Here is a 12,160-nt window from a genome sequence, read left to right on the forward strand (position 1 = left end):
GCCCAACAGGGAAGGCCTATGAATTTTGGGGGGACGTTTAAAACTATTTGAAGCCTGGAAAAGAAATGTATTGGCTCCAAAATAAAAAAAAAGAAAGAAAATGACAAAATAAAAGTAATCATTTAAATACCTTCAAAATGTGACATTATTTTAATCCTCATTAATTGTTATATTTATCAATTCCATTAGTGTCTTAGTCAGCTCAGGCTGCTCTACCAAAATGTGATGGACTGGGTGGATTAAACAACAGACATTTATTTCTCACAGTTCTGGCGAAGTTCTGGGAAGTCCAAGTTCAAGGTGCTAAATTACTCAGTTCCCTTTGAGGGCCCTCTTCCTGGTGTGTAGATGGCCGCCTCCTTGCTATGTCCTCACATGGTGGAAAGAATTCTGCTGTCTCTTTCTCTTCCCATAAGGGCACTAATCCTAAAATAGGGAACCTACCCTCATGAACTCATCTAAACCTAATTACCACCCAAAGGCTTCACCTCCAAATACTATCACATGGAAGTTAGGGCTTCAACACATGAATTTGGGTGGGGGGACACAAGCATTCAGCTTATAACAATGATATTTTTGGGGGGTTTTGTGGTTTTCTTTTTGAGACAGGGTCTCACTCTGTCACCCAGGCTGGAGTGTAGCAGTGCAATCTCAGCTCACAACAACCTCTGCCTCCTGGGCTCAGGTCATTCTCCCATCTCAGCTTCCTAGGTAGCTGGGACCACAAGAACGTGCCACCACACCTGGCTAATTTTTTGGTAGAGATGGGCTTTCGCCATGTTGCCCAGACTGGTCTCAAGCCCCTGAGCTTAAGCCATCTGCCCGCCTTAGCCTCCCAAACTACTGGGATTACAGGCATGAGCCGTCGTACCCGGCAACACTGATATTTGAAAACACTTGTAGGTTAGATCTTGACAGTAGTTTGCAAGGGTGCAAGAAGATTGTTTAAAAACCATGGCCAATTATAAATTAAATTAAATATTTAGAGTTATCATTTAACAATTATAAAATGTCTTCAATTATTTATAGTCTAAAATCATATTTTCTGTTGCATTCAGATGTAATTTAATACATTTGATTTCGTGTGGAGTGGGGCCTCCAAGAGGAATCATACAGAGGGATGTGAAGGTCCCGGAATGGCTTAGATTATCACGGTTCTGTCAGATCTCTTCCCTTTTCTGTTGACCATCCTTTCTTCTTCCTTTTGTACCTCTTGATGGATTATAATTCCACAGTTTTCAAGGCTTCTTGCCTCTTTCCTTCCTTTGATTTATTGCTATTCTATATGAGCTTCATAACTAACTGAAAATTATTGCAATTTAAGAAATTATTCCAATTTAAGATGCATTCCTACTGATCAAACAAACTTGAATTTCATATTATTTGAGGTTATTCATGATCCTTCCAAGGAGATGGGTCAGTTAAAATGGCTTTACAAAACACCTTAACTGCAAGGCGCTGTGGCTCACGCCTGTAACCTCAGCACATTGAGAGGCCAAGACGGGAGGATGGCTTGAGCCCAGGAGTTCCAGAGCAGCCTAGGCAACATAGCAAGACCCCAAAAAATAGCAAAAATTTGCCAGGCTTCATGGTATATGCCTGTAGTCCTAGATACTCAGGAGGCTGAGGCAGGAGATCATGTGAACCTGGAAAGTCAAGGCTGCAGTGAGCCATGATCACCCCACTGCACTGCAGCCTGGGTGACAGAGTGAGACCCTATCTCAAAAAAAAAGAAAAAGGAGCCGAGCACTGTGATTCACGCCTGTAATCCCGGCACTTTGGGAGGCTGAGGGAGCAGATCAGCTGAGGTCAGGAGTTTGAGACCAGCCTGACCAACACGGTGAAACCCCATCTCTACTAAAAATTCAAAAATTAGCCAGGCATGGTGGTGGGTGTCTGTAGTCCCAACTACTCGGGAAGCTGAGGCAGGAGAATCACTTGAACCTCGGAGGCAGAGGTTGCAGTGAGCCGAGATCGCACCACTGCACCTCAGCCTGGGCGAGAGAGCAAGACTGCATCTCAAAAAAAAAAAAAAAAAAAAAAAAAAAAAGAAGAAAAGAAAAATACATTAACTGTGATCAGAAAGCTATAATTGACAGTGTTAAACTGATTATTTGTGATATTTCTTTACATCGTACTCTACTACCTTACATTCTTATATTTCTACAGTTGTAAATACATAAGAAAAATTAAGAACATATAATTTTCATTGATAAATGGAATTAACATTCTGATATGAACTGGGTTGTCATACAATCATCTCTGGTAGCCTTCCACTTTTTGTTCAAAGAATTTCCATTCTCTATGTCATTGCATTTTGGCATTTGCAGTGATATAATCAAACAAGCTCATCATATGGCTCTAATTGGTAGAAATACATCCTCTTTCATAACAGCAAGTCCAACAATTCCTTAGTACATGCCACTTAGCAATAGGGCATAGCTGGCCAGTGCTCTGCAAGATAGGGCCATTTTCTGTTGTCTAGTGGGTAGTCACTGTGTCTTCTACTGACTTTGGATTTCCTATAAGCCCTAGCTTAATGCTGGGCATGAATTATCCACCCACTTCTTTTTATTTTATTTATTTATTTATTTATTTTTGAGACAGGGTCTCTCTCTGTCGTCTAGGCTAGATTGCAGTGGTACAATCACAGCTCATTGCAGCCTCTAACTCCTGGGCTTAAGAGATCCTCCTGCCTCAGCCTCTTGAGTAGCTGGGTCTACAGGCATGAGCCCCTATACCCAGCTTTTTTTTTTTTTTTTTGGTAAAGAAAAGTCTCACTATGTTGCCCTGACTGGTCTCAAACCCCTGGGCTTAATTGATCCTGCCACCTTGGCTTCCCAAAGTGCTGGAATTACAGGCATGAGCCACCACACCTGGCCTCACCCACTTCTTGTAGCCAAATTCTCCTTGCTGTTGTTGGTCTTATCCTTAGCTAAGCATTATCAATGTTTGCTGATTAATTTGTCCCTATATTTCTTTGTCTCTTTACTTGTCAATCTGGTTTTCTCAACCTAAGTCCTTGTTTCCTTCCCCTTCTTTCATAATAGTCTCTATCCAGCTGCCATGGTCACCACCCTGCATAGCCATCCTTTCTGTCCTGTTGCTGAGGAGGCTGATGTACCTCTTCCATTAACCAAGCCTCTTTATTCTTTGAATACTTTTCATAGTCTGGACACTTTTCTTCTTACTACTCTGACCTTTGTCCCAAGATGTCCTCTTCTGATGTCTACCATGTTAATTTGGTATTTGTCACATGTCCTCTTTATCCTGGAATAAAGAGAATTAATTCCTTTGTCAGGAAATAAATTAGTTTTCAAAATTTTGGAGATTTTCTCTCTGTTGTTTCAAGGTAGTAAGGAAAATGCAGAAAAAAGAATCCATTCTTACCAAAATAAAAGAATCCTTGTGACCAATATACCCTGCTGACGAAAGAGGAGGCCACCAGGAGTGTGCTGGAAGAGCCATCCTCCTCTCTTCAGCCTCCTACCACAGTGATGCCATATTACCTTACAAAACAGTCCATATCTAATGTTGGCAATGGCTGTTCCAATACCTGAAAGTAACCCTAATGTAGAAGACAGTATGGTCATTCAATAAATCTCACGGATGGCCACTAGTAGCGCATCTGGCACATTTGTAATACCTTAATTAAGGCAACTCCTCTGGATGGTCTAATCAGAGAAAGAGAACTCTTCTTCTGGGCTGATGCAGCCCCAGACCCAGGGGCTAAGGCTTAGAGAATAGAACACTGGCTCAATTTCAGCTCCCACTTGGACCTTGGCCAGGCGGCCCTTACCTACTGTTAACAACTATCCCCTGATCACTCACTATTCTTTCTTGGTTGCCAGGTGATACACAATGTCAAAAATAGTTTGTCAATGATTTTCATGTTGGAGGCTAATTTTAAATGCCCTCAAATTGCCTTTAATAAATCTTTTGACTACCCATAAAACATCAGTAAGTCTTGATGGAGGAATTTTATCATAGAAACATTATCTATAAACATGGTAGGGCAAGGGTGAAAGGGAGTACAAAAGCAAAGTTAATGAGAAAATAATTGAGCCAGGAGAAACTGAAAAGCTCTTGTGCTTAAATTCTATTTTTTATTGTATAGACTGAATTAAAAGTCATAAGACAAAAAGACAACAATCTTTATGTGGAAATCAAAGAGAAACTAGAAGCAATTAAGTAGATAATTTAGTTTAAAGATGCTAGAGTAGTCCCAGAAACAATTGGTACATTACTTTGAGAGAAGAAATTTTATGTGGACTTACGGGGAAAATATTATGCAATTTAAAAATTTTTAAACTTTATTATGAGGAACAAGGATGGGGAAGGCAGCAGTTAATTTTAAAAATTGAATTCTTATTTATATTTAATAGCATGTAACACTTGGCTTATTCTATAGTCAATTAAATGTACTTATAAGGAAAAAAATCAGATTTAATGAGAATCAAAATAGAAATCTTGAGCTACGTCAGGATCCTCTAGCGAAGAGAATGAAAAATGGCCAGCTCAGAGATGATCCAAAGGATAGACCAATCAAAGATGAACACAGAGAAGGAGCAGTAAGAGTTCAAAGACAAAAATGGGCAAATACAGCCCCGTTATCACCCCCTGTGTCACTTAGCATGTTTCAATTGCAAGTAAAAAAAAACTTAACTCACAGTGATTTAGACAATAGGAATTACTTTCATCTATAACTTAAAAATAAAATCATATTTTAGATTTCAGGGTAAGCTTGATCTAGGTTAATTTTGTAATCAAGGACTAATTCTCTTTCAGTCTCCCTACTTTATTTTTTTTTAATAAAAGCATCTATCAAAGTTGATTTCACTTATAAAAACAAGATGACTGTCAATTGCAACCAGGACTATCTACTCACTCATGTATGTTCTGTAGGAGAGAAAGTTTGTCTCTTCCCAAATTACTGAGCTCAGGGTCCAGGGCTCCTTTCAGGTTTCACTAACCTAAGCCACTGAGACATTACTGTGGTCAGCATAGTTGTGGGTGCTTATTGGTTCAAGTTTACCTGTGTTATGTGCCCACCTGGCCAATTACTCTGGAAGAAGACATAGAGTTGTGCTGATTGGCTGACGCTGGCATGGAGTCATTCCCACTGAAACTACAATGAGGAAAACACAGTACAGATACTGGGGAGACAACCAGCAACTTCTACTCCACCTTCTATTTCTTAGGAAACTATTTTTGCACTGTGCTTTCTAACAAGGATTTGGGCTGAGCTGCAAAGAAACTCTCATCCTGATCAAAATAAGTATATGAAGAGCTTAAACAGAAAGCCTCTCCATTGCTAACCTCAATCCTGTGGCTGCTGAGTAAAGTGAACGTCTTGCCTTTCCAAGACACTGCATGCTTTTCAGAGCACTGTAACCCAAATCCTCACAGTGACTCTCAAACCAGTTTCTAGCAGCCATTGTTACTCCCCTTCTAGCAGCCATTGTTACTCCCCTTTTATAGCCTAGAATATCCAGGTCAAGGAGGACAATGCAAGAGCTGGAGCGAGAACCCAGACCCTACTCTCCAAAGCCAGCACCTTTCCATAGTAATGACCACTCCCAGAGGTCTCTAAAGGCATGACACTGTTGAAATAGGAAATAAAAGTTGAAAGAATGATAGGGCCTATCAGTCTTATTCTTTCCCTGTCTTTGCCTACCTTTCTAAATAAGTCAATGCAATAGAAGCCTAATGCATTAAGTATCTTTTCAGTCTCTTAACAAAGGCTCACTAGTAGGGACAATCCTGCTCCTTTGTAATCTCTGCACTTTTATCTGCAAATCCTAAATCAGGCCAGTTGGTGAGATAATTGAACTCATTACTTCATATTTTCATTTCTTGACTTAACAGCATATCAATTCTAATTATTATTCATTCCAAAATTACTAAATTATAACTAAGCTACATTATATAAAACCAAAGAAATTGTTCATACTTGAGATCATCTTAAAGTAGCATACTAGAGACAACTACTGCCATAAATTATGTTTTACTTTGTGTCATTGTTTTTAAAAATAAATCTTATGAGGTTCTTATAAGCAATTTTTAAAATGTTCTATAGCTCTTAGCTGCTAGTTTTCTCCTCAGCGATTTCTTTTTAAATGTTCTAACATAGCCTCAGATTTTTAGGCATTAAAACATTATTGATTTTTGTTCTTTCTCCTAACATGAACCTGAATAATACTCATTTGAAAATCTCAGACAGCAACATCAAACAACAAAAGGACAAGGGGAGCATTATTTGCAGAAAACATCCAAATTGTTCTACAATCATTAAACTTGTGGGAGCCCTTGCTGTTCTCCTCCTACCTGCCTGCGGCCTCCTGCCATGAGTGGGAGTTGCCATGTGGACTAAGGGTGAGGGTAGCCATATCCATTTCCTACATTAATTGATAAATGTCTCCCATAGAGTCTGTACAATAAGCAGGTGGAAACTCATTTGTGTGGTAAAGTATCTACATTACAACTATGTCTTTGACTACACTATGCAGAAAATGTATTTGCAGAACAATTCCTACCTATGCGTATATGTGTTAATATTGTAAGTATGTATACGTATGTGTATTAATATTGAAGATCTAATACCTAATAGGCTAACAAGGCCTCGAACACTCTAAGGCCTTTTCTGGGGTAGGGAGGGAGTACTGTAGCCATGGTTTTACTCACAGTAAATTCCCTGCAAAGATAATTCTTAAAAGATTTGCATGATATTCAGCTCTGATTCCATAGCCAGCAGAGCCAGTCATACCTGGAGTATCTGTGAAATAATGAGTTAGTTTCCCACTGTGAGGCCTCCTTTATAATTCAAATTTTAGCTGGAAAGTCTTTGAAGAGATGATTGAACCATATCGTCTCCATGAAAGCTGTAAAGATTTAACAACTGCTGAGAAATTAAAAAGAGAAACTCCGTGGAAAATTACAGATGCAGAACTGGAAGCAGTCAAGGAAAAGGTAAGGACTCATCTTTCTTAATTTTTTTGCTGTCTAACTAGCTGAAAAAGGAAACAGTAGTTGATTTAAAGACAAAGAAGCAATATATTTATTATCAAATGTCATTATTCAAGATCCAAGATTTCTGCATTTTTCAAGTGCTTTTCAATCATTTACTGGATACGATTATTTAGAAAACTGTTTCATTTTTTCCCATAAGGTCAATTATATTTTAAAAGTTAAAAAATAGGTTATTGGTACATATTGTGAAGTCTCCTTTCAAATTTAATTTTAAAGAGCAGGAGACAGACCCATCAGCCTAAAATAATTTGAGTCAATATGTGTGCAAAGTTGATAAAGTTAGATTGACTCACAATTTAACACAATAACAAATACTTTTAACCTGATGAAGAGATGGCTATGAAAAACTTATAAAGGCATCTGAGGAAACATATGATGTGATTGGAACAATGAATATCAAGCTGGATCCAGCATACATTGTAAGATGGATGTAAAATGGTAAGCCTTTCTAGAAAGACCAGTAAGGTGCTCCCATCTGTGCCTTCTGTCCTGAGCCAAATGAAGTTGGTGATAATGAGAATAATGCGAAGGGCAGGGGGTCAACAACTAGGTAGAAGAATTGACACCTGGATTGGACGGAAATGAAAAGGGACCACAAGAACTTCTAAACTACAAAATCTTGAGTGTTTTCACAGGAGTACTCAAGCGCTGCTAATCTCATTGTACTTTAAGTATAATTGCAGGCATTTACAAATGTTAGGAAGAAATCTTAGGGCCGGGTGCAGTGGCTCACACCTGTAATCCCAGCACTTTGGGAGGCTAAGGCGGGAGGATTGCTCGAGCCCAGGAGTTCAGGGCCAGCTTGGTTAACAGAGCAAAACCCCGCCTCTACAAAAAAAAATACAAAAATTAGCCTGGTGAGGTAGTCTGGTGTGTGGTCCCAGCTACTTGGGAGGCGAAGGCAGGAGGATCACTTGAACCCAGGGGGCAGAGGTGAGCTGAGCTCGTGCCACTGTACTCTAGTCTGGATGATAGGAGTGAAACCCTGTTTAAAAAAAAAAAAAAAGAGAGAGAGAGAGAAATCTTGGGATAAATGGGTTAATCAATTTAAAAGCTCATAACTCTTCAGGTAGGATTTTGTTTTACTGGAACATGTGGGATTTTGGACAGTGAAGGAAGATAAGGGCCACTCTGAGACCCTGATACCTGGGGCCCATGAGCTTCAGAGAGCCTCGCTTGGACTGACTGCCCACCATGCCCTACATAAACCACATTAGGAGCTGAACTTGGAAAAATTCGAGCAAGAAACACTAAAAGCCTTTTAGATTTAGTGAAAAAAAAGAGACTGAACTAGAATTATAAAGTCTGTGTGTAACAAACTGCCCGGTTCTGACCAAGTTTTTTCATATAATTGAGCAAATCATGCACCTGAGCCTTGGTTTCTGAACCAGTGAAATGCAATAATAAATATCACTCTCATCACTGCAAAGTGGTTATTTTTCCAAGTGACTCTTTTGGTGGCTTTTTAATTGAAAGCTCCCTCTGCTTACAGAATATTCAGAGAGCTTAAAGAAAGGCAGGCTATAATATAATTTATGTTCTTAGAGTATCAAATTGGTATCAAGATTCAATCGGTTTTTTTTAAACAGAAAACCTATTGCCTCAAACTGGCCATTCCACTGTGCCCATGGCAGGTTCATGAGGCTCCTTGTAGTGTAGGAAGAGGCCAGGGTACGAGAAAACACCTTTTTAGTGTTATCTATGTTGTTTGCTTCCCCTCTCCCTAGAATTTAATAAGCCACTATAGCACAATGAAATTCTTTGTACTGTGTCTTATTCTTTATATTTCTAAAATTTCTCATGAGGTTTTAAAACACCGTAAGTTTCTAAACCTGAAAAAGTAATTGTCATTTTTACACATTTTTTAAGATGAGATTTTCTGCTTGTTCATGAGTTAAGAAAATAAATTCTCATTCATAATTCTGGTAGAACTGTACTCAACAAATCTGAATGTTGCCCACAGAGTTACCGCCAAGTTCGACTGAATGAACTCTTACAGGAGCACTCCAGAGCTGCTAATCTCATTGTCCTGTAAGTATCATTGCAAGCATTGAAGAACATTAGAAATAAATCTTAGGGTTAATGGGTTAATCCATTTAAAAGTTTATGACTCTTCAGGTGGGAATTTTGTTTTGTTTTTGTGGTTTTGGTTTTGGTTTTTTTTTTTTTGGAACATGTGGGATTCTTAGACAGTGAAGGAAGATAAGTGCCACTCTGAGACCTTGACCCCTCAGGCCCATGAGCATCAGAGAGCCTCACTTGGACTTGCTGTCCACCATGCCTTATGAAGAGGCATGTGCCCATCTAGTAAGACCACGCTCCAGAAATCTGAGACCCTGGACTTCTCTGCCTAACAGCCACAAGTCAGTGACCACAGCTCACGGGCCCCTTCCCTGGGTGGGTGTCCCTGAGCCACTGTGCCCATGGCAGGTTCATGAGGCTCCCTGTAGTGTAGGAAGAGGCCAGGGTAGGAGAAAAAGGCAAAGCCATTTCCATTTTCACTCTTTACGCTCTAGCCTTACAAATGTTAGGGTTGCGTCTACTGAAAATGTATGTTTGTTTACTTAAAGATTGGTATTTAAACAAGAAAACCTCCAGTGACTTCACATTTACACCTCATGAATTGACTCCTATGTATAAAGATAAATATATCTTCACGTAGTGTAGAGTGGAAAAATATTCATCAAAGACATTGTAGAATGGTCTCCTGAATTGGGTGGTAGGGTTCCAATAGATGATTTCTGAGGTTTTTCCCAAATATAAGATATTTAAATTATTTGAAAAAATCATTTACACCGAAAAGGGGGGCAGGTATTAGCTGATCAAATTCCCTATTTAAAGGAAAGTGAAAATGAACATTTTTATTTTGTCTTTATAATACCTAAGCCTGTTTTCCTGGTTTATAGATAGTATTACCTGAAAAATACATCAGTTTGCTATCTATAGTAAAAATAATTTCAGTGCTTTCATCTTGGGGTGGGGTAAAAGTTAAGGCTGCCAGTTATTAAATAGCTCAGAAATACTAGTGCCGTTACTACCTATAGTAATTTTCACTTTCATTTTTAAATTTTTCTTTCATGTCATTAGGAGCCTTCCAGTGGCAAGAAAGGGATCCATATCGGATTTGTTGTATATGGCTTGGTTGGAAATCCTCACAAAGAACCTCCCGCCTGTCTTACTAGTTAGAGGAAATCACAAAAATGTCTTGACATTTTACTCTTAAAACATGAAAGATTAGAATACATTTTAACTTAATGTAATGCATAATTAAGAAACATGTTCCAGTACTTTATGTTGTAAATCTAATCTATGGATATGCAAACCTCTGGAGATGATCCTACCAGATTCTACATACATTGCATAATTTTTATCAGTTAATGCGAGCTTTTTTTTCTCTTCTCAGCTTAAGGGGTTGTCAAAGCCAATGCTATCCCTAGAAAAACATTTTTGTCACTGCTGTTGATAAACAAGAAAATCAAGGAAACTCATGTTGGTTTATGCTCATGAAAACCACCAATGTAACTGTAAACTTCTCCAGACAAACTTAATCTTTTGTTTCTTAATTTTTTGTTTTGAGTGTTTGCTTCTCAGCCCTGGTATAGGTCTCAGCCCCATAGCAGGATCTCAATAAATGCTTATTGACAGGCTGGCATAGTAACCACAGGTGGTTATCAAAGGAAAAGACCAATAGGCTGGGGAACATAATTATGCTTGGCCCCCTCAGAGGCTTATACCTACAAAGCAGATTTAAAAATCAATAACTCAAAATTTTAAGAAGTACTTGAGTCTACAAAATATTCAAAGCAGTTACCTAAATAAGGTTATTTAATGTAACAGATTATATACTTAAAGTGATCTGAGCAATCATTGATAACATATGGCTTAAATTTGCTGCTGCCTGAAAAGTATATTAACTAGATTAGAAGACACCATATACTCCAATAAAATGAAATATATTCTATTCTCAACATATAAACTTTAATTGTACTCCCTATCAAATGTGTTGAAATTTCCATCACGGCATTACTTTGCATATTTTTTTCTAATTAAATGGTTAGTACAGATGAAATCTTTATAGATGACTACTTGAAAACTAAGTGCCACAAATTTTCAAACCATTATTAAGAAATATATCCTGAATCATATATTTAGTTACTTTCTATAGTGATTTTATGGATTTAAAAGAATAATTAAAATGTGAAGTTGAAAAACTTGTAAAGTTTGGAATATACAGATACTGATTTTTTTTCATTTTTGTTAGTATACCTATAACACTTAATCACATTGACAAACCAATGAAAATAGTTTTTCTGATGAATGGCTTGATTTTTCTCCTTGACATGTTTTGACTGTTCATTCTAACTGAAAACATATATGGGAAAATATGAACCTGAAATAAAAGCACTCAAATTCGATTGCTTTGGCCTAGGTCATGTTTTTACTTTCAGTCACTAAAATTGTGGTGCAATGGTGTATCAGATGTGAGCCTGAAGATTTCAATCAGTGGCCTCATCTGCAGTTGTTTAAAGCTAGGATTCAAGATCAGGACTTCCTAACCCAGCCTCTCTGCTCAGAAGGATGACCAGAGAATAAGGGAGACCATCAGCAAAGCTTAGGCAGCTGGATATTCCTATTCCAAATCCAGGGCCACTGTGCTTAACTCTGCCCTCAATAAAACCCTTTCTCTTGAACACTATGGACCTGAAATCCAAATGCCCAAACTCAGCTTCATGTGGGCCTGACACTTCTCCGAAATATTTGAGGGTCTCTGGGAAAGGTGAGAAGTAATATGACTTCTTTAACAGGACATTCTGGCTCTTGTTTCTTTCCGGGCTGCTGCAAATTGGGTTCCTTGGGAAACAGACTCTGAGACAAAGTTTAGCATGATCCCCTGGGGATCAACACCTGAGGGAAGGAGGGGAAGAAACAGGAAACATAGAGGTAAGCAGTGAGCTGGGATGCAGGCCCAACGACAGCCTCTGCTGACCCTATAGAGAGTCATCCCAAGCAGGGCAGAGAGGGCCAGGCTTTTGTACTCTGCTTTTATCAGTTATTGCATGGGGGTTGCCTGGGAAGGGGTGTGACCTCTGGGGCAGGGGTGTGCGTGGGGCAGCTCTGTGCAGCCGAGGCA

The 12,160-nt window shown here is 38.8% G+C and overlaps 1 protein-coding gene across 4 annotated transcripts in view; it reads left to right on the forward strand.

Moving 5' to 3' along the window:
- SLC12A1 (solute carrier family 12 member 1) overlaps window positions 1-11,442 on the forward strand; it is a 97,356-nt gene extending 85,914 nt beyond the window's left edge. For 3 of the 4 annotated variants that reach the window (XM_054450420.1, XM_054450419.1, XM_054450421.1), the window contains exons 25-27: window positions 6,834-6,969; window positions 8,993-9,060; window positions 10,117-11,442. In XM_054450420.1, the coding sequence (XP_054306395.1) occupies window positions 6,834-6,969; window positions 8,993-9,060; window positions 10,117-10,252 (340 nt within the window). In that variant the 3' untranslated portion in view covers window positions 10,253-11,442. The other variant, XM_054450423.2, reaches the window with a different exon arrangement.
- Window positions 11,443-12,160: the final 718 nt, after the last annotated feature.

This window comes from Pongo pygmaeus, chromosome 16 (assembly GCF_028885625.2).
Source record: "Pongo pygmaeus isolate AG05252 chromosome 16, NHGRI_mPonPyg2-v2.0_pri, whole genome shotgun sequence".
Taxonomy (NCBI): domain Eukaryota; kingdom Metazoa; phylum Chordata; class Mammalia; order Primates; family Hominidae; genus Pongo; species Pongo pygmaeus.